We start from the raw sequence: 26,523 nt of genomic DNA, 5'->3' as shown, positions 1-26,523 counted from the left end.
AGATGTTCTGAAGAAACGAGTCGGAGGACGAGAGCTGAACTCTATCCTGTAACCGTGAGACAGAATGTCTCTCACCCATCGGTCTTGAACATGTGGCCACCAGGCGTCGCAAAAGCGGGAGAGCCTGCCACCGACCGAGGATGCGGTTCGGGGATGCCGAGAGTCATGAGGAGGCCGCCTTGGAAGCAGTGCCTCCTGCGGCCTTTTGGGGGCGTGACTTAGCCCGCCACGCATAGGAGTTCCTCTGGCCCTTCTCCGGCCTGCTGGACGAAGAGGATTGGGGCTTGGCGGAGGGACGAAAGGACCGAAACCTCGATTGTATCTGTCGTTGCTGAGGTCTCTTTGGCTTAGACTGGGGCAAGGAGGAGTCCTTTCCCGTAGATTGCTTAATAATCTCATCCAATCGTTCGCCAAAGAATCGGTCGCCAGTAAACGGCAAACCGGTTAAAAACCTCTTGGAAGCCGAGTCTGCCTTCCATTCGCGCAGCCACATGGCCCTGCGGACTGCCACAGAGTTAGCGGATGCCACCGCCGTACGGCTAGCAGAGTCTAAAACTGCGTTCATGGCATAGGAAGAAAAAACTGACGCCTGGGAAGTCAAAGATGTAACCTGCGGAGCAGAATTACGTGTAACCGCATTAATCTCAGCCAGACAAGCTGAGATAGCTTGTAGTGCCCACACGGCTGCAAAGGCCGGGGCAAAAGACGCCCCCGTGGCTTCATAGATGGATTTCATCAGGAGCTCTATCTGCCTGTCAGTGGCATCATTTAGCGATGATCCATCTGCAACAGATACCACAGATCTAGCCGCCAATCTAGAGACTGGGGGATCCACCCTGGGACATTGAGCCCAACCCTTGACAACGTCAGGAGGGAAGGGGTAACGTGTGTCAGTAAGGCGCTTAGTAAAGTCTGGAACCGCTCTGGGCTTCTGGACAGCATCTCTGAAGTTAGAGTGATCGAAAAACGCACTACGTGTACGTTTAGGGAACCGAAACTGGTGTTTCTCCTGCTGAGAAGTTGACTCCTCTACAGGTGGCAGTGGGGGAGAGATATCTAACACCTGGTTGATGGACGAGATAAGATCATTTACTATAGCGTCCCCGTCAGGTGTATCAAGATTGAGGGCAACGTCAGTGTCAGAGCCCTGAGCTGCGACGTCCGCCTCGTCCTCCAGAGAGTCTTCACGCTGGGAACCTGAGCAACGTGAAGAAGTCGGGGAAGATTCCCAGCGTGCCCGCTTAGCCGGTCTGGGACTGTGGTCCGGGCCGGAGTCCTCCACGTGAGACCTAGGGCCCCCCCTGGGAACGTGCTGCGGCGCGGGCAGAGAGGGGCCTGGGGGTGAAGATCCAACAGGGCCCGGGGCCTGTGTAGGGACCGGTCTGGACTGCAAGGCTTCAAGCAGCTTGGCAGACCATTTGTCCATAGACTGAGCCATGGAATGTGAGAGTGACTCAGAGAGTTTTTCAGCAAAAGCTGCAAACTCTGTCCCTGCCGCCTGGACAGGGAGAGCAACGGATTCTACCTGAGCCGAGGGGCCCACTAGTGACCGAGGCTCTGGTTGTGGAAGCAAAACAGGGGTTGAGCATTGCTCACAGTGAGGGTAGGTGGAACCTGCAGGTAACTTAGCCGCACAAGAGGTACAGGTCGCAAAATAACCCTGTGTCTTGGCCCCCTTGCTCCTTGTGGACGACATGCTGTTGTCTCCTAGGAGAGTGATCACTGAGGGTATATGGGGAGGGTATACAGCCCGACCGAACAGAAATATATAAATATATATGGTATCTATTCCGGCACCCTGAGGGGACCAGCACCGGGTGACCGGTGTGGCTTACCGACCGCTAAAAAGCGGAGTGTGTGTCCTCCAGATTCCCTGCCTTAGGTCTCCCAGCGTTGCAGAGCTCTTTCCAGGAAAACTTCCACAGGCAGAATGCCAAAGAAATGGCTGCCGGAGCTCTCAGGGGAGGAGAGAAGCCGGGGGCGGCGTTAGAAAAAGTGCGGGAATCTGGAGTCCCCACAGTGATCAGTGAGGGGGGGGAGGAACATACAGGATGCCCTGGCCCTCACAGCCGACGTCAGGCCGGCAGTCCCGCCCTTATCCCTGATAGACAGGCCCGGGGGCGGGAGTTTTGCAACTAGGCCGCAATTGAAGCCGGGGACTAAATTTAATACCGCGGCCGACAAACAGGCGCGGTCGGCGCGGAAGTCCGCCGGCCGTCACAAATAAGCAGCTGCTGCAGCGTCCGGGATGTAGGCGCTCCATGCACATCCCCCATGGGGGTACAGAGTACCTTAGTGATGCAGGGCCCGGTCCCTGAGGATAAACAAACTCCTGTCCGACAGCTTCCCCCAGGGACTGCGGAGGGAGCACGGTCCCAGTGACTGGATGACCGCTGAGGATCCCACTTCTCCCAGAGCCGCTAAGGGATGGTGAAGGAGACGGCATGAGGCTCCTGCCTTTATACCCACAATGGGTACTTCAACCTTAACAGCACCGCCGACAAAGTGGGGTGAGAAGGGAACATGCCGGGGGCCCCGTGGGGGCCCACTTTTCTTCCAACCGATATAACTAAAATGAGAAGATGAGTGGATGTGTGCCTCCTTCTACACAAAGCATAAAACTGAGGAGCCCGTGATGCACGGGAGGGTGTATAGGCAGAGGGGAGGGGTTACACTTTTTAAAGTGTAATACTTTGTGTGGCCTCCGGAGGCAGAAGCTATACACCCAATTGTCTGGGTCTCCCAATGGAGCGACAAAGAAAAATTAAATTAAAAAAAATAACGTGGGCTCCTGCCCAATTTAGATAATTAGCGCATATAAAGATGGGGACTGGTATTCTCAGGATGGGAAGGTCCATGGTTATTGGGCTTAAAAATAGTAGCTCACAGCCGCCCCACAATTAGCGCATGCTTCAGATGCGCTTTACCCTGCTCATCCGGGTGTCTTGGTGTGGTGGCAATCGGGGAAATATATGGCGTTGATGCCAGCTGTTATTTGTCAAAAATCTCAGCTGCCATCAAGCCCTGGGTTGGTAGTGAAGAGGAGTCTACCCCCCCATTACCAACCCTGTAAGTAAAACGAAAAGAAAAAACGCAAACACACGAAATACTTTATTTTAAATAATAATTAAAAAACATACCCTCTTTCACAAATTTATTAACCCCAGAAACTCTCCTGCTGGTCCAACGTAATCCACACGACATCCTACGATGATGTTGGCTCTGGTACATCCAGAAGTTGCAGTGATGGAAAATGCGAGTGAAAATTGCAGCTCCTGGGAGACACTGAGGGCATTGTGGGACGCGGCTGTGAGAAGCGGTGACGTCAGGTCATAGCCGGGTTCCCACAGCACCAAGTGTGACCACCAATGAACCTGCTCCTGGATTGCCGGATTGCAGGACACAGTGGCACAGCAGTCTGGCAATCTGGCAGTCAGGTCCCAGAGTTCACTATGAGGGGCTCCCCTGCTGCCCTCAGTGAACTCAGTTGAACCCACTGCTGCATTGCCGGACTGCTGTGTGGCATGTCCAGCAATTTGACAGTCAAGCAATTCAGCAGCTGTCCCAGCAGCTGGGAACTCCAGGAAACTTAAAGGCTCTCTTAAAAGCTCATTTCAGGTTTCCAGGCCTCACAGCTGCCAGGAGACATGGTGGCAGTGAGCTCCAGTAACCTTTTAGGTTACCAGATCTCACAGCCACCGGGACTTGCCACAGATGTCAACCCACTAACCTTAAGGCCTCTGCCACACTCACGTGAATTTCACGCACGTGCCGAGAGACACGTATTTTCCCTGCGTATTGCGTGCAGGTAAGTACGTGTCTCTGGTACGTGCGTGACACGTGTGTTCTACGTGTGCTATCCGCGATAGCACACGTAGAACCGGTAATTATTATACTCACCTGGTCCTTCCTGATGTCCGCGCTGCTGTCCGTGGTGCTGATCCTCCGTCTCCAGCCCTCCCGTCTCCCCGCTGCTGCAGTGAAGTGAATATTCAATGAGAATAATGAGCGGCGGTCGGCAGCAAGAGGCAGCAGCGGCAGAGACAGGAGGGCTGGAGAAGGTGAGTTAATGTTTTGTTATTTTTTCAATGACATGTGTGTTTTCTCCGGCGCGTGTCACACGGGACCGCATCCACACTACACCCGTGTGGTACGGGTGCGGGCCGTGTAACACCCGTGCTGCCGGAGAAAACACTGACATGTCAGCGCTTTGAAAATCGCACACACGTACAAACGCACACGGACACACGTTCCGTGTGGTTTTACGTGTGTGTGCCTGCTACCATAGGGTAGCATTGCTGTACATGTCTCCGTGCCGCCGGTACGTGTAAAAAATGACAAACACGTGCCGGAGGCACGGATGTGTGGCACAGGCCTAAGGGAGACTTTAACGTTCCTGGAGTTCCCAGCTGCTGGGACATCTGGAGGCTGTGAACTCTAGTAAGAGTTCACAGACTCCAGGTGTCCTAACAGTTTTGAACTCCAGGAAATTTCAAGGCTCCTTTAAGGTTTCTGAGCCTCACAGCTAAAGCACTGTTGGACTGCTGTGCCGCCGTGCCCCACAACCTGACAATCTGGCAATCTAGCAGTCAGGCACCAGAGATCACACTTGGGGGTTCTCCCACTGCTGTCAGTGAGCTCAATTGAACTCTGCTGCCAGATTGCCATACTGCTAGATTGCGGAACAGGGTCGCACAGCAGTCCAGCGGATTTAACTGAGCTCATTGAGGGCAGCGGGGGAGCCCCGAGTGCAAACTCCAATGACCTGACCACCAGATTGATAGACTGCTGTACCGCCATGTCCTGCAATCTGGCAGTCCAGCAAACCAGCAACGGGTTCGGCAGTCAGAACTGGTACTGTGGGAACCCAGCTGCGAACTCCGGTGACCTGATTTTCATCACCACTTCTCACAGCTGGGTCCCCCGCTGGATTGCGGGACATGATCGCACAGCAGTCCAGCAATCCGGCAGAGAGTTCAACTGAGTGAACTCCGGTGACCTGACTTCCAGATTGCCAGACTGCTGTACCGCTGTGTCCCGCAATCCAGCAGCGGGTTCACTAGTGGTCACACTTGATACCAAGGGAACTCGATTAGCAACTCCGGGCTTGATATCAGCCTTGATTTTTGACAAATCCCAGCTGATATCAACCCCGTATTATACCCCGATTACCACCAAACCAGGGCAATCGGATGAGCCGGGTAAAGCACCACAATTGGCGCATCTAATGGAGGCGCCAATTATGGGGCAGCTGCGGGCTGCTATTTTTAGGCCGAGTAGGGCTCAATAATCATGGACCTTCCTAGCCTGAGAATATTAGTCCACAGCTGTCTCCTTTACCTGTGCTAGTTATCACAAATAAATGGGGGACTGTACGTCTTTTTTTTTTATTGCAGCTGCCAATCACAGTAATGCTTGTAGCAGATATGGCTACAGCATTACTGTGATTGGCAGACAATCCTAGCATATTTAGTGGCTGAAAATCAGGAGGCAAACATGTGGGGAGGGGACTAACTCACAAGTCAAATACCAAAGTACTCGATGAGTAACGAATATCCCGAATACCTTAATATTCGTGTGAGTAAGGAATAGTGTCGAATATATTTGCTCATCACTAGTCAGCATTAATATATAACGATGTCACTGGAAATATGTCCTGTTATAAGCAGTGGCATAACATGAAGTTTGGGGGCTCTAATGCAAAGTCTCTAAAACAGGGCCAATATGAAGGGTTTGTAATGGTATTAGTCTTCTAATATGTGCCAAAGGCACCATTTGGGCCCCTTAATCTCCAGGACCTGGATGCCACTCCAACCCCCATACCTCTTTTAGTTACACCTCTGGTGATGAGGGATATATAGAAGTATCTACGGTCCTCTCACCACCCATCATATACACAACCCACACTGTGACCACTCACTCTGTCTTCTCAAGATGAATGACTATGGGATTCCCGCCCAGCCGGATCTCATATTGAAGAACGTCCGGATAAATGCTCTGCACAAACAGATTAAAAAAAAGATTATCTGACTTATTCAATAAAGATATTTTTTATTTTACATTTTGTTCATTAGTTAATTTCCCTGAAAACAGACTAATTGCAGGGTGCCCCAATAATGGGACAGACATCTACTGAATAACCAATCAGAAAGAGTTCAATGCAAAGGCAGCACCCCCACAGGAGAATTCAGGTACTACATGGTTACATTAAAATCAATAGGTTTACTATGTAATGCACAAAGATGAGTCCTCCAAGGAGGGGGAGAGACGCTCTTCACTCCATATACTAGAAGGTCATCTAATCTGAACTCAGAATGGTTGTATCAATAGGTCTCTGTATGTCACTTATGGTAAGTTTCTTTGTCTCTATGTATACATGTATATCTCTGATGAAGATGGAGCCTTGATTTCTTTCCACAGTCACTCTATGACAGGGATACCCTTGATTAGGAGCTTTTTCCCTAATTATGGTGCATGGACTGGGAGATACCTGGGTGTCTCTCTTGTAGGCAGTGTGCAACCTCCGAGGAAAGACCACCTCATATGTTTGTCCTGCTGGAAACTGACTGATCACTAAAAGATAAAAAAACAAAGACATTAATAAGCAGAAGTAAAGGGGCGGCATCTGCACCAGGCAATTCTGGGAGGGTGCCAAGGCTTATTGGGCTTGGGGTCACAATGTGATCTGGACACACAAGCTGTGGGCTTGTCCCACTGAGAGTGGGTTAAATACAGGGGCGTAACGACCGCAGTCGCAGAAATCGTGGCCGGGCCAGGCAGGGTTAGGAGCCCAGCGCCGGCCCTGCACAGATGCAGCTGCGCTGTAACAGTAGACCACACGGCTGCTACGGAGCCCGTGAGTCAGGGGGACCCAGAGTCATCGCATACAGCAATGATGAAGGATGCATGAGCGGAGCACTCCATCATTCTCTTTCTGTGCCTGCGCTTCACGTCTCAGCGCAGTGACATCACTACTGCGCACCGCTGTGCTGAGACATGCAGAGCGCAGAACAGGAGGATGCTCTGACCACAGCAGCAAGGGAATGAGGAGAAGTGAGTACTAGTTTTTGTTTTTTTTTTAATCAGTGAGTAAATGGTGGACAGAGGCCTATGGGGCTGCATTATACATGGAGGACTATAGGGCTGCTTAATACAATATGAAGGGCTAAGGGGCTACATTATGATACATATAAGACTATCGGGACTGCATTATAATATATGGAGGACTGATGGGGTTACCTTATGCATGAACTATGGGGCTGCATTATAACACGTGGAGGACTATGGGGTGAATAATACAATATGAAGGACTATGGGGGCTGCATTTCAAATCATGCAGGACTATGGGGGCTGCATTATATTATATGGAGGACTATTGGGGTTACCTTATACTTGGACTATAGGGGTGCATTATAATATATAGAGTACTATGGGGTGCATTATAATATATGGAGGGCTATGGGGTGCAGTATAATATATAGAGGACTATGGGGTGCAGTATAATATATGAAGAACTATGAAGTGCAATATAATATATGGCAGAGTATGGGGTGAATTATACATGGAGGACTATTGGAGGAGCATTCTATTAATTGCAGGGCTATGAGGGCTATCTTATACATGGTGGACTATGGGAAATGCATTATAATACATGGAGGACTATGGAGGTGCATTCTAATATATGAAGGGTTATGTTGGACCCATTATACTATATGGAAGGCTATGTGTGAGCCATTATAGTATTTGGAGAGCTATATACGAGGGGGACAAAGATACAATGGGATAGGAAAGTTTTGTGCTGAGGGAAAGAGGTTCTTTCCCTCAGCACCCAACTTTCTCATGCTCTGCTATACATGTTTCTCTCAGCACCCAGCTTTCCCATGCTCTGATATCATGTGAAAGCTGGGTGCTGAGGGAAAGAAGTATATCAGAGCATGGGAAAGCTGCCTGCTGAGGGAAAGATGTATAGCAAAGCATAGGGAAGCTGAGTGCTGAGGACAAGATTGATATCAGAACATAGGAAAGCTGGGTGCTGGGTGAAATAAGCAAGTGTCAGCGTCATTATCCCGTACCCCGAGTGTCAGCGTCATTATCCCGTACCCCGAGTGTCAGCGTCATTATCCCGTACCCCGAGTGTCAGCGTCATTATCCCGTACCCCGAGTGTCAGAGTCACTATCCCGTACCCCGAAAGTCGGCGTCATTATCTCGTACCACAAGTGTCGCTGTACGTTGGGGGCCCAGGTACAAACTTTGCACCGGGGCCCAGCAAACCCTAATTACGCCACTGGTTATATAGAGTCACCCAATGGACAACATACTGTATACCATGAACAGGTACAGATCATAGCTATAGGGGGATCTGAAACATATTAGTGGCTGGTTTCAGTAATGTAGTGAATATGAGGGCGGCCGGACTGTACCCTGATATCTCCTCTCAGAATCCCAGATCATATGCTCCTTGGAGATCAATGGTGTCGGGGCTGTCCGGTTACTGTTTTCCTAAACCAGCACCACACATTGGTGAATAGGCTGAGTCTGGTGCTGCAGCTCAGACCCACTGAAGTGAATGGAGTGTAATAGGGAGGAAGCGGCCATGTTTTATAATCCCGGACCAGCTCTGTAAATTAGGTGGAAGCTGCCCCACATGTTATGGGTGACTGGAGCGGTTGGTTCCTGGGATTGTAGGAGTTCAGTATATACCGCCCATCAGGGTCTAGGCGAATACAGAGAAGACGTGGGTATACAGCACGTATATCACAGAACAGCCATAATGGACGTGTCCCAAATCCAGCAGAAGCCACACATGGGGAGAATCACACCACATTCATAGGAAACCTCCAGGAATGATCCTGGTCCTCACCCAGAAGTGCCAGCACCAGAAGAAGACGTCTCAGCATGGTCCGGACACTTCTTATCCGCGCTATCCTAGAAGTGAGAAGTACAAGATGAGAAGCAGTGACGTATAATACCTGATAACAGAGAGTAACAGACTGCGAGACCCCGTACTGGTAATAAATCACCCCAGTATACAGCGGGGGAGGAAGAAACGTCTGTCACCCCCTCCTCATTATCCCGACTACACCATTACCCCGCACCAGTAATGTGCACTGCGGGATCGTTACCAAATCCGGAGCAGTTACCATAGCAACCTGTTAGCTGGTTTCATTTTCCTGAGCCTCTAAAAAATGCTGTAAACTGATTGGTTTCTATGGTGACTGCCCCATGAAATTTCCCAACAGTAATAGCCATAAACCCCCTATAAATGGCAGCCATAGACCCCCATATCAGTGAGTCATAATTCCCCATAACGATCATGGTCATAAATCTTCCCTCATATCCTCTCTCTCCACCTATAACAGTGAAGCATAGACATAGACAGTGACCGGACCCCCATAGTAGTAGCAGGGTCCGCATAACAGGCCGGGTGTCAGTCACCTCCTGTAGGGTCCTCTCCTCTCAGGTGACTCCTGACTGAGGAGCATCAGAGGCAGAGACTGAGTCTCCCCGGGAGATGCTGCCCCTGCTGGCTGCACAGGTCACTACACCTCCATTACATCCTATGGTTATGACCACGAGCAACTAACTGACTAACCAACTGTCACTGAGTGGGCGTAACCATGGATACTTAAGCTGCAAGGCCCTGCACGAGGCAAGCGACATAGTAAACCAGATGAACTATACTACATTTCTAATTGGCGGTATTTGCTTGTATGAATTGACAAATTTCTCCAATAATTATGCACAAGTGTAACTATAAGGGCGGTCACACCAAATATTGATTTGATTTAGATTATTCTTTTGTTCATTCAATTTACATTATGTTAATTGCTAAAAACCTACTAGTGACAGCTCCGTTTTTTAAAGCATTCTTGGGCCTTGTGCGCACGCTGCGTTTTTTCCGCATTTTTCTGCATTTTTCGGGTGGAGTTTCTTCCCCAGCAAAGTCTATGAGATTTAATTTTTGCTGTGCGCACGTTGCAGTTTTTTTGGCTGCATTTTTGTGGTGACCACATGACTGCGGCTTGTCAATTCTTTTTCCGTTGTGTCCCTGCATTTCGGAGGACTGGCAGACCAATCCCCTGCTTACTTGGGGGTATCTGGCCATATAAAGTCTATGTGGACTAGAATCCGGCAAAAAGGTGGTAGGAGCAAGTGCTTCACACTTACCGAGTCACCACGGTGGCTGTCACACTGCTCCCGTGGCCTCTCATTCCTCTTCACGGGCCGCTCATTAGGCTCATACATATTCACTGCTTCTCCTGCCCATCGGCGTCTGTGATTGGTTGCAGTCAGATGAGCCCCTATGCTGAGTGACAGCATGTCTGAGGCTTCCAATCACAGACGCCAGTGGGCGGGTCTATATCATACAGTAACATAAATAAAAATGGCGTAGGGTGCCCCATATTATGATCTCAGCACAGATAAAGCCCGACAGCTGAGGTCTGGTATTTTCAGGCTGGGGATACCCATGGTTATTAGGCACCCCCCAGCCTAAAAATATCATCCAGCAGCTGCCCGGAATTGCTGCATCCATTAGATGCAACAGTCCCAATACTATACCCGGCTCTTCCCAAATGCCCTGGTGCAGTGGCAATTGGAGTAATGAGGGAGTTAATGGCAGCCAGCAGCAGCCACTAAGTCCTAGATTTTTGATGGCAGGCGTCTAGGAAACCCCCCTATCACTAATCTGTAAATGAAAGTAAATAAACACAAACAATGGAAAAATCTTTAATTTAAAATAAAAGACAAAAAAGCACTCTTTTTCACCACTTTATTAACCCCAATAACACCCCTGAAGATTGGATGTAATCCACACGGAGTTCACAACGCTTCCATCACTGCTACATCTGAAGCTCACAGCGAGCGCCAAAAAACACGACTGACCACTGTGAACTTCACGCAACTAAAGTGAGCCGTGTAATCAGTGGTGACGTCACTTAGGTTAACCACGGCCACAGCTCAAGTCCTCCACCTGTGACCGCAAATCACCTGAGTAACGTCACCACTGATCGCGTGGTTCACTTCAGTTGCTGCGTGGAGCTCACATCGGGCAGTCATGTTTTATGGTGCTCGCTGTGAGCTCAAGATGTAGCATTTTTGCCGCAGGTGCTTTTTTTTGGGGGGGGCCAAAAATGTGCATCTTTGGGGTCACCACAAAGATGCAACATGCGCACATAGGCTTACATTGCAGCATTGTAGGGGTGCTGAGGTAAAAAGAGGCTGTTCACACTGCTGTCTGTTTTCTCTGATCTAATTCTGGAGATACCAGAGATACCAGAAGTGCTGAGGTAAGAAGAGGCTGCTCACATTGCTGTCCATCTTCTCTGATCTAATTCTGGAGATACCAGAGGTGCTGAGGTAAGAGGAAGCAGCACACACTACTGTCCATCATGATTGATCTAATTTTAGAGATACCAGAGGTGCTGAGGTAAGAAGAGGCTGCTCACACTGCTGTCCACCATGTCTAGCTAATCTAATACTGGAGATGCCAGGAGTGCTGAGGTAAGAAGAGGCTGCACACACTGCTGTCCACCATGTCTAGCTGATCTAAGACTGGAGATACCAGGAGTGCTGAGATAAGAAGATGCTGCCAGGCTGTCTATTTGATCTAAGATTGGAGATGTTGAGTTAAGAAGAAGGCTGATCTCACTGCTGTCTTTGTGGTCTATCTTATCTACTGTAATACTGGAGATACCAGGAGTGCTGAAGTAAGAAGAGGCTGCTCCCACTGCTGTCCACCATGTCTATCTGATGTAATACTGGAGATACCACGAATGCTGAGGTAAGAAGAGGCTGCTCACACTGCTGTCCACCATGTTTATCTGATGTAATACTGGAGATACCAAGAGTGCTGAGGTAATAAGGCGCTGCTCCCACTGCTGCCCAACCTGTGAATGACAAAAACGGTATATGCATCTCCATGTCACTTCAGGTGTTCACAGGCACTGATCCTAACATTATAGGACATGTTTTTGCCAGTGTAAGTGGACAGTGTCCAGTTTACTTCTATACTGATTATTTTCTTAGAGAAAATGAATGTGATTTGCTAATAGAATGTATATAGAAATGTATTTATATTGCCATGTCCTTTTTGTTATATCTTTTCCTATTACCAGAGAATTTCTTTAGTATTAAAAAACCTTAGGTGCTTATTTTAATACAAAACATTAAGAGAAGACCCTATACATTTCTTCCAGATAAAGTAAAAACAAATTTATTGTAAGAAGAAATATTGCTTGGACTAATTAGTCTTACAAAGTTTGGTTAGTTGAATGGTGAAAAGTCAATTGTTGCCATTTTTCATTTTGCTATGAGGGCTGCAGAAACGGCAACTGGAGACGTGGAGCAGTAGTGGTAGAACCAAGTAAAGTCACTGAAGTGATGTAGCAGGGTCCAGTGATGTAGAAGAGTTGAGGTGACCGGAAGAGAAGTTCTGTTGTGAAGTGGAGGGAGCAGAGGGACGTGCATGCAAAGGTGAGGAAGGAAGCCTACCCTGCAGAAGAGTCGAGTGGCCCGCTGCCAGCTCCAGAGCAGCCCGCAGCATGTAGTTCGCCGGACCAAGACCCCGCCACCGCCTGCCAAGTCCCTGAGTCCAGCCCACGAGATCAAGACCCCGCCACTGCTCACTAAGTCCCTGAGTCCAACCCGCGAGATCAAGATCCCGTCCTCGCCTGTCAAGAACCCCACCACGCCCGTCAACGCCTGTTAAGACCCCAACACTGCCTGTCAAGACCCTGACACCGGCTGTAAAGACTTCGACCTTGCTTCTAAAGACCCAAGCCCAGACTACGTGGTCAAGCCACAGATGTCGCTGGTCAAGATAGCCATCCGTGGGTGACCCGAATGCGCCGGGCTGTTGCTTCCTGCTTCGCTGTGCGGTACTTGATGAGGGAACTGTAATTATATTAGTTCAAATGTAATCCATTCCATAAGATACGTTAGTGACTCTTAGCCATAGTGATGTGGACTATAGTAATTTTGGGACTGTGGACAGAGGCCCTGATGTACATACGGGGTTACGAGTTATTAAGGGAGGAGGGTTTTCCCTGAATCAGTTAGACTGAATCTGTATAAGCTACTGCTCTGCTTATTGCTTGTGTAATCCCAAAAGAAGCTGAGCACAATTCTTCTTGTGTCCATTATCCCATGCATTTTCCCCTTCCCAATTCATGTAATAATAAATACAGTTGAGTCACCACTGTGTCTTCCTTCTGTGTGTGCTGCATCCCGAGCCTGTGTTGCGGGCAGGGGTGACTGACCACGACAGGGAAGGCTACCCGAGGCGCTCGGATCCGGGATCGTAGCTGTGGCTCGAGTGGCAGCCGGATGCGGGGCTCACGCAGCAGCCCACTGCCCACAACAATAAAAAGGGGGTATTTACAAGGGAATAGTTTGTCAGTGACGCCACCCGTGGGTTACGGTGATGGTTGGTGACACCGCCGCTGCCTTGGTATGGTGGGCCCGGGGCTGATGGACCGGGGCAGCAAGATGGTTTCCCCTCCACGGGTAGAGGAGGTGTTGTTCCGGTGCCCAGGTGTACGGGAGAAGGATGCTGCGGAGCGTATTCTGCAGGGCTAGACGGGGTGGTATTGGTGTACTCACAGTTCTAGAGAGATTCACACAAAGTCCAAGTGGTAAACCAAATTGCCAGTGACCGGTGACCTCCGGCGGGTGTATTCGGGTCCAACACCCTGGTATAGCAAACAGGGGTCCCATCCTCCTACACTTAGTGTTTGTGTCCTTAGTTTGACTACTCCGCTTGAAACGGAGAAGTCCACTCCCGGTGATACTGTGTTTTGGGAGCTGTGGCCCGCGAGAACTGACCCGTGGGATCTTATCAGGCAATTGCGGAGCCCTATCCCCTTCGTTGGGCTTCCATCTCGCTCTCTGGGCTTGCTGGTGGTACAAGACGTGGAATCTTGTCCTCTGCTGGCTACTTGACAAGGGGCTTGAAGCAGTCCTTGTCCTAGGGTCCAGGCACCCAGACTGTGCACGGCCTTTGGACCGGATTCCCGCTGTCGGCACCAGCGGGCTACAACCCTGCCTCGGTCCACTTAAGGTCTCACACAACCGGATCTCCATCGCCTGTGGCCCTGTCTGCCGACTGCCACCTAGTCAGTAGTCCAGTAGTCCAGGGGCTCCAACCCCTGACTACCCTGTCACTTCACACTCCTCTCCTTGCACTGAACTCTCTTGTTCCCTCCCAGGACACCTCAAGACCCCTAGGTGGGCGTCTCCATCTGCTTGGCCCCGCCCACTGGTGTATCCCTATTGTCATGGGGGGGTGACTAGGCTTTGCTGGCTGATGTTGTGTACCTGTGTGTGGTGTTGTGTTGGTATGCCAAGGAGGATGGAGTCCTGCACCTGGAAGATTTGTGCAGTCTCTGACAACCTCGTTTTGCCAGGGCGTCACACGTGCTGTTACACATGCGCCGTTCCAAGCCTTCTCCATATGTGGCGCCCTGGACTAGCCAGGTCGTCACAGGTACTACAACATACACCCCCACCCTGAGATAGGCACATCAGCCAGACACAAAATCCTTGTTGCCTCCCTCCAGGGGCTGATGTCCACACCAGGTGGGGTGGAGCCAGGCGGTTGGCCCCACCCACTGAGGAGTTCACAGTCCTGGAGGCAGAAAAAGCAAGTCAGTTGAGATCTGAGTAGGAGTCAGGACAGGAGTGAAGTAGTAGTAGAGGAGCAAACTGACTGTGTCCGGGTACGTGGCCCGGGCACCCAGAGCAAGGTTGGCAGACGGTGGTGGCCGTCTGCAGGAGAGGCAGATCAACGCGGAACCGTAGAACCGGGGACGGGTGGTGGCCCGCCGGTACCGAACCGGGGAGCGAAGTGAAGCCAGCACAAACCGGCAGGGCCTGCGGACCCCGACCAGGCTTGGAGTCGCCGTTAAATAGGTCAAATCCGTCAGTGACCGGAACCCCAGGGGTTTCCTAACAGCCGAGACCCGATTGAAGGCAACCGTCCAACCAGCAAAAGGAAATACAGCTACCGCCACAGCTAGAGTTCCAAGGGCCAGAGCCTGCAGGCAAAAGGGCTCCTCTGGCACATATACACGCTGGGGAGCGGGTTACCAGTGGGAATCCATTGGGACCGAACATACACACAGGTGCAGGGAAAGGCAGCCACCACCAACCGTCCGGGAGAAACCACAGCAGCCGGCTGCGGGACCTGTCCATCCAGCAGTTTGGTTTACCAGAGACTTTGCATCCATTTGTGGCTGAGTGAGTACTACCGTGCCATCCGGCACCGCGCTGCGCAGTCCAAGCCACCCTGCACCTTGCCAACTCTTCCTCCCCGTCATCTCACCGGGCCCCGGGACCACCAACCCCTACCCACGGAGGGGAAAACAACATCCCAGCTGCTCCCTGCCATCGCTCCCGGGATCCCCGTCACCAGCAGCGGTGGTGCCCAACCTCACCACAACCCGTGGGTGGCGTCACGGACCAAATCCCCAAACCAAACTACCCCTTTTTCTCACGGGCGAGGAGCGCCGCTTGAGTCCCCGGATCCGGTCCACCGCTCGAGCCACCCAGCAGCAGCAGCAGCGCCGCACCCGAGCGTGGTGAGCGCAGCGCCCCGCCGCCCGCGACACATACTCTCTTCTTCACATCATTCTGGTATAGGTTGATCTTAGTTCCATCTGTCCACAGAATGCTTTCCAGAACTGGGTGGTTCTTTAAATGTTTTTTGGCAAAGTCCTGTCACTGATTACAAGCAGTGATAAGTGACTGCTCGGAGCTCCAAGCTTGGTCGGTTGGTGCTGTATGTGGATGAGATCAGCACGGCAGGGATTTCTGTCAGGACAGTTACGAAATCCCTGATTCTGATCACTGACTGGGCGTCCATTACTTACCATTCCCATCCTCACCTCCTGCTCAGTAGTCCCTGGCTATGTGTGCAGACACCGCTCTGCAGAAGCTGGTAGAGGGCAGCGGGTGCCTTATAGTGACTGACTGAGGAGAGGACAAGCCTGAAGGAGGAGCAGCCTGTGTGCATGGCCTGGAGGCCGGAGTGTCAGCATGTATGGTATGGGGCTTTGCACTTATAATTCGTGGCATAGGTCCCGCCATATAGGAGATACTGAGGCTGGGAACTCCCCGAGCCTGGAGATGCTGCTGTGGGAAGATGGCCGAAGATGAGCGGAAGATCAGGGCGGTGACTGCATAGAAACAATGTCCTCCTGAGACTGTGTGTAAGGCCCGCAACACACATCCGTGCCTCCGGTACGTGTTTGGTACGTTTTTACACGTACCGGAGACACGTTGACCAATGTTACCCTATGGTTGATGGCACACACGCGAAAAATCACACGGAACGTGTGTCCATGTGGTAAGTACGTGTGTGCGCTTTCCCGCACGGACGACATGTCCGTTTTTGGCCGTCAACACGCAGGCACGGACTCGCTAAAGTCTATGGGTCCGTGCCTGCACGAATGGCACACGTAGCATGTCCGTGTTCAGCCCGTATCGTCCCTGTGCGTTTTTAATCCAAACATCAGCAACACTTGTTTCCAATCTAGCAGGTCAATTGTCAAATTGTCAAATGTCCTGATGTTTCAATTGGTGATGCACAAGGCCAAGGATGTTGTCAAAGGACGTTATGGTTATATGGCAGTATGCTTGAAATTTAGGTGGAAATTTGCGCATTTCTCCATAAAGAATATTAAAATGGCCATTCGTCTTCCTTAGCTTGACAAGGGGGTGGATCCACATCCTTTTTCAACAGGTGGTTCATATTCAAGCATATATCTCCTAACCCCAAATCTCCGAGATATCAACCACAGCAAACACATGGTTGCTTCATTGGAGAGAGACATTTTGAAGTCAGTCTAATGAGTGGAAGAGCCTAAAAACAATGATTTGAAATGTTTTTAAACCTTATCCACCGAGGGACGGAAATTGACCAATTAATAACACCAGGATCTCATGATGAAGGATTAACAACGTTATTTGGGTAAGAATGCGGACCTCTAAAATCGGACGGCACACGGACGTATTTTATGCCAATACGGACATTCCACACGTACACACGGAGAGCATACGCCATCACACGGATGCCATACGTACGGGAGAAACGCCCCTAAAAAACGTAACACGGACCCGAAAAACGGAACGTGAGACACGTACGTTTTTTATGCGGAAGTGTGTTTTTGGCCTAAGCTGGTGGCAGCGGTGTACTGAACACAACACCCGGTAACTGTCATGGAAAATCAAAGGGCCAGCAGCCTTAAAAACCTGGGCAGGGGCCCCCTAACCACCAAATCACTGCAGCCCACCAGGTATTGGCCAATCCGGGCCTGTCCACATCAGAAAAATACTAGAAAATAACAACCATTAGAAACGACATATGTATAACTAATTATAAATGCATTTATTAAACATGTTTAAACAACAAAAGAAACAAAACCACAGAAGTAACGAACAATAGTGATGTGTGACGTCATCTGCCGACCACTGAGGCTGCCGTCACGCCTCGGTCCTAAATCCTCCTGCGACAAGAAAGAAGATTATAAATGACACATAGTTAACAATATATTTAGCAATGCAGCCCAGGAGGTCACAACATTTTAGCACAATTCAGTGTTGCATACACATTTTTCAACTTTTGATGTTTTCACAGCAGTTTAAGAAGATCTCAGGATGGGACTTGCCACTTGCCAAATTGAGTAAAATTGCCAATCTACTTTTTTTTAGAGAAATTTGGTTAAAGGGAATCATGATGTAGGGACGGAGAGCCTGATTCCAGTGATGTGTCACTTCTGTTACTGGGTGCAGCAGATAGATAGATAGATAGATAGATAGATAGATAGAGGGATAGATAGATAGATAGATAGAGGGATAGATAGATAGATAGATAGATAGATAGATAGATAGATAATAGAGATAGATAGATAGATAGATAGATAGATAGATAGATAGATAGATAGATAGATAGAGGGATATATAGATAGAGGGATAGATAGATAGATAATAGAGATAGATAGATAGATAGATAGATAGAGGGATAGATAGATGATAGATAGATAGATAGATGGATAGATAGATAGAGGGATAGATAGATAGATAGATAGATAGAGGGATAGATAGATAGATAGATAGATAGATAGATAGATAGATAGATAGATAGAGGGATAGATAGATAGATAGATGGATAGATAGATAATAGATAGATAGATAGAGGGATAGATAATAGATAAATAGATAGATAGATAGATAGATAGATAGATAGATAGATAGATAGAGGGATAGATAGATAGATAGATAGAGGGATAGATAGATAGATAGATAGATAGATAGATAATAGAGATAGATAGATAGATAGATAGATAGATAGATAGATAGATAGATAGAGGGATATATAGATAGAGGGATAGATAGATAGATAATAGAGATAGATAGATAGATAGATAGATAGAGGGATAGATAGATGATAGATAGATAGATAGATGGATAGATAGATAGAGGGATAGATAGATAGATAGATAGATAGAGGGATAGATAGATAGATAGATAGATAGATAGATAGATAGAGGGATAGATAGATAGATAGATGGATAGATAGATAATAGATAGATAGATAGAGGGATAGATAATAGATAAATAGATAGATAGATAGATAGATAGATAGATAGATAGAGGGATAGATAATAGATAGATAGAGGGATAGAATCACAGTTTTCTCTGCTGCAGAACGAGCATAACTCAAAATGCTGAGCTGTGTATAACCCCGCCCACACCCCTGAATGGCAACTTTCTGTGTACACTGCATATTGACAGAAAGCTCCTAATCAGTGTGCTGGAGTAGGAGGAGCTAGGCAATTTGTCCTCTGGTGATAATCTCTTACTGATAAAACCCTACTTGTATTGAAACAGAAAAACACAGCCCAGTAAAGGACATAGTTACTTAGATTGAAAAAAAGACCTAGGTCCATCTAGTTCACCCTTGCTCCACCAATTATACATTTTGTTATTAAGTCATTTATAACCAACAATGTTGTGTGTAGTGAGGAAATCATCCAGCCCTTTGTTAAAAGCTGTTATAGTATCTGCCATTACTACCTCTTGTGGTCGGCATTCCACAGTCTGACCGCTCTAACTGTAAAGAACCCTTTCCTATTTAGCTGCCGGAATCGCTTTTCTTCCACTCGCAGTGAGTGCCCCCTGGTCCTTAGTATTGTCTTTGGAAGGAATAAGTCATGTGCCAGTCCTTTATATTGACCACACATGTATTTATACATATAAATGAGATCTCCTCCGAGACGTCTTTTTTCTAAGCTAAACATATCTAACTTTACCAACCTGTCATCATATGGAAGGCCTTCCATTCCTTGTAGTAGTCTAGTTACCCGCCTTTGAACTGATTCTAAAGGGGGCTTTACACGCTGCGACATCGCTACCGATATATCGTCGGGGTCACGTCGTTAGTGACGCACATCTGGCACCGTTAGCGACATCGCAGCGTGTGACACCAAGGAGCGACGATCAACAAGTGCAAAAACGTGAAAAATCGTTGCTCGTTGACACATCGCTCCTTTTCCAAATATCGTTGCTGCTGCAGGTACGATGTTGTTCCTCGTTCCTGCGGCAGCACACATCGCTATGTGTGACACCGCAGGAACGACGAACATCTCCTTACCTGCGGCCGCCGCAATGAGGAAGGAAGGAGGTGGGCGGCATGTTCCGGCATGTTCCGGCCGCTCATCTCCGCCCCTCCTCTGCTATTGGACAGCTGCCATGTGACGTCGCAGGGAAGGTAAGTCCGTGTGACAGGTGTTAGCGATGTCGAGCGCCGCGGGCAGTGATTTGCCCGTGACGCACAACTGACGGGGACGGGTACGCTCGCTAGCGATATCGGTACCGATATCGCAGCGTGTAAAGTACCCTTAACTTCTGAATATCCTTTTTAAAATGTGGAGGCCAAAACTGGATCCCATATTCCAGATGTGGCCTTACAAGTGATTTATAGAGGAATAACAATACGTTGGGATCACATCAGTGTAGTCAGGCTCTCAGCCCCTACATCATGCTGCTTTCAGGTTACAGAACAAAAACCTACTTACTAATTCCCCTTACAAATAATTTTTTCAATTGTTTTCATTCTGCAACCACAATTTAATTGCTGGCTGCAGAGTGAGTTAACTGAGTTTCCATCAGTGAGTCCGTTCGGATTTTGTTCTTGTCTGTCTTTTTATGAGTTCTTCCCAGAGGATTTATGACCACAAAATTCATCTTGTGTAGTCATACAGTTCAGAAGAAATGAAATTCAACTGCAACAATGATTTTTAGCTAAAATGATGTGCGAGTAAAAAAAAAATGTCCCATAGGTGTTCATTTAGTGTAACCAAATAAATAAATACATTATCAGTTACTGATATGCAATAGGAAGGAAATACATTGCTGTTCAAAGCTTTGGGCAAGAGTAACCCAAGACCACCATAATGTCAGCAACCAAGGGCTGTAAAAACAATGAGATGAGTAACCAATTATGTGTCAGAAGCTCTAGAGAGAAGTAATTTGCCATTAGTGATAAATAATTCTAAACATTTGACTGCAGATCATGAATAACTGGAAGTAGAAGCTAACAGTCACAAACTCTCAATATAAATCTATGGGGGCCTCATTCTGGTTCTCATAGACTTACACTGAGAAGTGACTACCGGTCCGCCTAGCAACGCAAATACTGGAGCGATCCAGCAGGTATAACAAGCAGAATACAAGAAAACAGGGTGCAGGTTTAAAGAAAAAATCCAAGTGTCATAAAATGAAATAAAATGATTAGGCAGCAAAAATTGTCACAAAGTAAACCAAGAGGTGGTGTAAAGTTAGAGAAAAGTGTCTATATAGGAGGCAAATGTATTATTTAGCATGAACGATTGATATATTTGGCAAATTTTCCAGTCTAAAGCCTGCTTTACACGTTGCGATTAAGCATACGATATTGTATGTGATCGTACCCCATCGTATGTGCGGCACGTTCAATTTGTTGACCGTGACGCACAAACGATTATTTCCCGTCACACGTACTTACCCGTCCATACGACCTCGATGTGGGCGGTGAACGTCCACTTCCTGGAGTGGGAGGGACATTCGGTGTCACATTGACGTCACGCGGCAGCCGGCCAATAGAAGCGGAGGGGCGGAGCTGAGCGGGATGTAAACATCCCGCCCACCTCCTTCCTTCCGCATTGCTGGCCGGGAGCCGCGGGACGCAGGTAAGATCTGTTCATCGTTCCCGGGGTGTCACACACTGCGATGTGTGCTACCGCGGGAACATTGAACAACCTCACATTCTATTTTTAGCAATTGAACGACGTATATGCGATGAACGTTGTAATGTTCAATCACAATCGCACGTAGCTGTCACATGTTACAATATACCTTACGATGCCGGATGTGCGTCACTTACGACGTGACCCCGCCGACACATCGTAAGATATATTGTAGCATGTAAAGCCCACTTAGTTCCCATGATGTAAATATTGTACAGGATTAGTAAATCTGCCCCATTTGTTTTCCCCTACATTTCTGCTCTCATATTAGAAACTCACATCCTAATGCTGAACAATAACGAATTCTCCGGAAACCGGTAACTAGAAGGTGGACACCAGTATTGAGAAGATCGGTAACAGTGATGCCCACCACCATGAACACAAATGCAGAACAGAAAATGATGGGAAGCGGCCATCTGTAATGCCAAAGCTATCTGTAAAGCCGAAGCCATAGCCATCTGTAAAGCCAATGCTATCTGGAAAAGAAATACAGAGAAAATGACATCAGAACGGCGCAGTGGATCCTACGTGGTAATAGCGACTACCAGCTCTTTAGTGTTTTACCTGACATCTCTGTATTTCCCCGAAAATAAGCCTTAGCAGGAATTTTCGGTGTAAGGCTTAAAGATAAACCCTACCCCATAAATAAGCCCTAGTTGCGGTTCAATAACGAAATGTCCATGCAGATAAAAAAGTTAAAGATACTGCAGGACACTTCAGTAAAGCATTACTCACAGCAAGTTGGGCTGTAGTGTGTACATCGCCCAGGCCAAAAGCTAATGCTCTACCAGGATACAGCTAAACCCCCACTAATGTGGAAGCGTCACAGGTGCAGGAGAAGCAGATCACACACACACCTGGTAGAGCATTAGCTTTTGGCCTGGGCGATGTACACACTACAGCCCAACTTGCTGTGAGTAATACTTAATTTTTGGAGGACATTGTCCTCTTTTTGTTGCTATTTTTACACTTCAGTAAAGAAAGCAGACACCCCCAAAAGAGAGTAGACAGACCCCGCAATCATAGTCCCCAGACCCCAAACGGAACGTCAGGACCTGCGGTGGAATGCATCAAGGACCTGCGTTGGAACGCATCAAGGACCTGCGGTGGAACGCATCGAGGACCTGCGGTGGAACGTATCGAGGACCTGTGGTGGAACGCATCAAGGACCTGCGGTGGAACGTATCGAGGACCTGCGGTGGAACGCATCGAGGACCTGCGGTGGAACGCGTCGAGGACCTGCAGTGGAACGCGTCGAGGACCTGCGGTGGAACGCGTCGAGGACCTGCAGTGGAACACATCGAGGACCTGTGGTGGAATGCAACGAGGACCTGCCGTGGAACACAACGAGGACCTGCGGCGGAACGCATCGAGGACCTGTGGTGGAACGCATCGAGGACTTGCGGTGGAACGCATCAAGGACATGTGGTGGAATGCATCGAGGACCTGCAGTGGGACACATCGAGGATCTGTGGTGGAACGCACACACACACACATCCGGTGATACCATACTGCATCGGGAACTTGGGACTGAGTGGAACATGAGGACCTGTGGTGGACGCATCAAGGACCTGCAGTGGAACACATCGGTGCATTCCACCACAGGTCCTTGATGCGTCCACCGCAGGTCCTCGGGTTCCACAGCATCTCAGGTCCCCCTGCTGGTTGGAAGCAATACGGTATCACTGGAAGTGTGTGTGATGTTACTGCGATCTGATGTGTGAGTGCCAGCTGGAAGCAGAGGACCACTGTGCAGCACATAAGGACCTGCTAGGAGCACCCACTGTGGATTGCAGGAGGACCTGGGAGAAACACAGATGTCCGGGGTCTGGTAAGTTTGATTCTCCTGGGGAGTGTCTGCCTTTTTGGGGGGGATAAACTTACCTCCAACCCGTGATTTCCCAAAAATAAGCCCTACACCGAAAATAAGCCCAAGCGCATTTTTCGTGGGCAAAAAATAATATAAGACAGTGTCTTTCCGGGGAAACACGGTACTTCTATAGATCACAACTATGAGTGTCTGAGTCCTCAAAACATATCCCTCCACTGCAATAATTTCTATATCATTAGTGGAGAATTGAGTTTTTAGACTGTCCCCCATATTACAACATGAAAGCTGTATAGGCGATTGTAACTTATAATGTAAAAGTCAACTCAGGCAATATCATGTATCCAAAACTGAAATTCGGAGGTGCAGTTCTGTTCTGCTGGGTTTCCCTACAGTCAATTTACATAATAACCAACAGAACATTCAGTCCTCCTGACTAGTGTTGAGCGGACCCGGACTGGAAAAATCCGGATACGCGCGGTTTCAGCGTTAGATCCGGGTCTGACTAGGACGCGGGATTCCGGGTCCACGATCCGGATTCGGCATATTTTTATTTATTTTTTTTCTCTCTCTCTCTCTCTCTCTCCCCCTCCCCCTCCACTTCATTGTCAACCCGCCATTGATCCCCCGGACCCGGATTATTAGCAATCCGCTCAACTCTACTCCTGACTTGTTAAAGGGAGCCAATCATCATGATTTTCGTATATAACTTAAACCCAGTGCTATACTGCCACTATCAGGCTGATTCTATACATACCTTTAGTGGTCAGCTCGGATATATAGGTTTTCAAATACAAGAAAGTAAACTTTAAAAAATCAACAGCTTCTTGATTGGCATTTGCAACTGAGCAGATAATATATGGGGGGGTATTCAGATGGATTCCTGCCCCCCCCCCTCCCCCGCCTGTTGTTCCTCCCTCTCTGTTCACTATGATATTATACAAATAAATCACTTTGCTTAAGGACCTGTGGTGAGGTCATTCCCATGTGACCAGAAGGGGTGGGGCCTCAGCCAAAAAGCTGGATACCAGGTCACATGGGTTGGGTGTGACCTCACCACAGGTCCTTAAGCAAAGTGATTTGTTTGTATAATACCATAGTGAACAGAGAGGGAGGAACAGGCAGGGGGGCAGGAATCTATCTGAATACCCACCCATATATTATCTGCTCAGTTGCAAATGCCAATCAAGAAGCTGCTGATTTTTTTAAACTTTACTTTCTTGTATTTAAAAACCTAAACATCCGAGCTGACCACTAATAGTGTGTAGAGAATCAGCCTGATAGTGCCAGTATAGCACTGTATGTAGAGAATCAGCCTGATAGTGCCAGTATAGCACTGGCTTTAGGTTATATACGAAAATCCTGGTGATTGGTTCCCTTTAATGGTAGTAAATTAGATTTCATCTAGGTTTTGCTACAATCCTTATTTAAGACTCATGTAAACTTGCTACCCTTTCCTCCACTGGCTGTACAGTCAGGGGGCGCCCAGCCTTCTTCACAATGGCACTCAAGATCATGGTCACAAACCTGTGGACAAGAGACGTGGATTAGCCACAAAACATTACTACACTACACTATAAGTTATCATACATGCCAAGTTTAGAGGGATAGGGGGTTGGAGCGTTCCCGACAAATTCCTTGTAATTTACCTCTATAAAATTTGAGCTGAAATGTACACCAGGATCTCACTGGCAGATACCACGCGGGAGTAAGACACATCATTATTCACTGGAGTAAAGGCCCCGTTACACGCAATGACGGATCTAACGATATATCGCCGGGGTCACAGATTCCGTAATGTATATCCGGCATCGTTAGCAACGCCGTTGTGTGTGACAGCAAGGAGCGACTGTTAATGATGGAAAATACTCACCTTATCGTCCATCGTTGACACGTCTTTCCTTTTCAAAAAATCGTTGATTGTTGAGCTCGCAGGTTGTTCGTCGTTCCCGAGGCAGCACACATCGCTATGTGTGATACCTCAGGAACGACGAACTGCAGCTTACCTGCGGCCTCCGGCAATGCGGAAGGAAGGAGGTGGATGGGATGTTACGTCCCGCTCATCTCCGCCCCTCCGCTTCTATTGGGCGGACGCTTAGTGACGCCGCTGTGGCGCCGCACGAACTGCCCCCTTAGAAAGGAGGCGGTTCGCTGGCAACAGCGACGTCATAGGCAGCTAAGTCCGTGTGACGGGTCCAAGCGATGTTGTGTGCCACAGGCAGAGATTTGCCTGTGACGCACAACCGACGGGGCGGGTGCTTTCACCAGCGATATCGCTGCGTGTAAAGCCTCCTTTAGATGACAGTTTTGGTAAATCGGGTCCTAAAACCAGGTGTTGCAAATTTTTTTGCCAAGAGATAATGACAGTGTTTGGAAGGGAAGTGCCCACATACACCATCATATGCAAAAGGATACAGGCAATGTTAGTGAGGCACTTCCTTCCCGGGAGATTCGGCAGTACACAAGAGACTTGACAACTCTACTGGAGATTCAAGAGTCTCCCATATATTTTAGGAGAGTTGTCATGTTTGGAATATATAATTTCTCAGTATTAGATGTATATGACTGTGGAAAAGACAAGATCCGGGCACCACATATCTTCTTACCGCATGTCCTGTGCATTTTGTTGCACATCCGGCTGTCTTGTAGGCCTCCTCTATGTTGATACATTTCTTATTAATACAGACCTGAAAGACACAGTAATCTCCAATCACATACATATACAGTTGAAACCAGAAGTTTCCCTCCACTCTCTATAAAGACACATCTGCAGGTTTTTCTCACTTTCTGACATGAAATCAAAATAAGCATTTCCCGTTTTAGGTCAATTAGGAACCAAAATTATTTATATTTGCCAGAATAATGAAAAAAAGAGAGAGAATGTTTTAAGGCATTTTTATTCCTTTTCCAAGGTCGAAAATTTACATATATTTCATTAGTATTTAGTAGCATTGCCCTTAAACTGTATGACTTAGGTCAAACATTTTGGATCATCTTCCAGAAGCTTCTCACAATTGTTGGTAGGACTTTGGGCCCATTCCTCCTGACAGAACTGGTGTAACTGAGCCATTTTGAGTAGATCTCCTTGCTCGCACCGGCCTTTTCAGCTTTGCCCATAAATTTTCAATAAGGCTTGTGATGGCCACTCCAAAACATTGACATTATTATCCTTAAGCCACTTTGTAACCAGTTTGGCAATATGCTTCGAGTCATTGACCATTTGGAAGACCCATTTCCACCCAAGCTTTATGTTCCTGGCTGATGTCTTCAGATGTTGCTTCAGTATTGCCACATAATCTTCTTTCCTCATAATGCCATCTAATTTGTGAAGTGCACCAGTCCCTCCTGCAGCAAAACAACCCCACAACATGATGCTGCCACCTTCGTGCTTCACAGTTGGGATGGTGTTC

General features: G+C 48.2%; 2 protein-coding genes across 5 annotated transcripts in view; both read right to left on the bottom strand.

Moving 5' to 3' along the window:
• LOC142304153 (zinc metalloproteinase-disintegrin-like MTP4) overlaps positions 1-9,572 on the bottom strand; it is a 162,666-nt gene extending 153,094 nt beyond the window's left edge. For 2 of the 3 annotated variants that reach the window (XM_075346242.1, XM_075346243.1), the window contains exons 1-4: positions 9,437-9,572; positions 8,862-8,926; positions 6,491-6,573; positions 5,921-5,997 (exon numbers count right to left, since the gene is read on the bottom strand). In XM_075346242.1, the coding sequence (XP_075202357.1) occupies positions 5,921-5,997; positions 6,491-6,573; positions 8,862-8,926; positions 9,437-9,483 (272 nt within the window). In that variant the 5' untranslated portion in view covers positions 9,484-9,572. Of the gene's footprint in view, positions 1-5,920; positions 5,998-6,490; positions 6,574-8,861; positions 8,927-9,007; positions 9,050-9,436 lie in introns of those variants that run through there. The other variant, XM_075346244.1, reaches the window with a different exon arrangement.
• A 7,816-nt stretch (positions 9,573-17,388) lies between these two features.
• The window catches only part of LOC142301898 (disintegrin and metalloproteinase domain-containing protein 28-like), a 179,805-nt gene continuing 170,670 nt past the window's right edge, over positions 17,389-26,523 (bottom strand). For both annotated transcript variants that reach the window (XM_075342937.1, XM_075342939.1), the window contains exons 18-21: positions 25,720-25,800; positions 24,565-24,640; positions 21,565-21,761; positions 17,389-17,505 (exon numbers count right to left, since the gene is read on the bottom strand). In XM_075342937.1, the coding sequence (XP_075199052.1) occupies positions 21,607-21,761; positions 24,565-24,640; positions 25,720-25,800 (312 nt within the window). In that variant the 3' untranslated portion in view covers positions 17,389-17,505; positions 21,565-21,606. The remainder of the gene's footprint in view (positions 17,506-21,564; positions 21,762-24,564; positions 24,641-25,719; positions 25,801-26,523) is intronic.

This window comes from Anomaloglossus baeobatrachus, chromosome 4 (assembly GCF_048569485.1).
Source record: "Anomaloglossus baeobatrachus isolate aAnoBae1 chromosome 4, aAnoBae1.hap1, whole genome shotgun sequence".
NCBI lineage: Eukaryota > Metazoa > Chordata > Amphibia > Anura > Aromobatidae > Anomaloglossus > Anomaloglossus baeobatrachus.
Note: the sequence above shows the minus strand (reverse complement) of the source record. Positions and strands in the feature narration are given on the sequence as shown.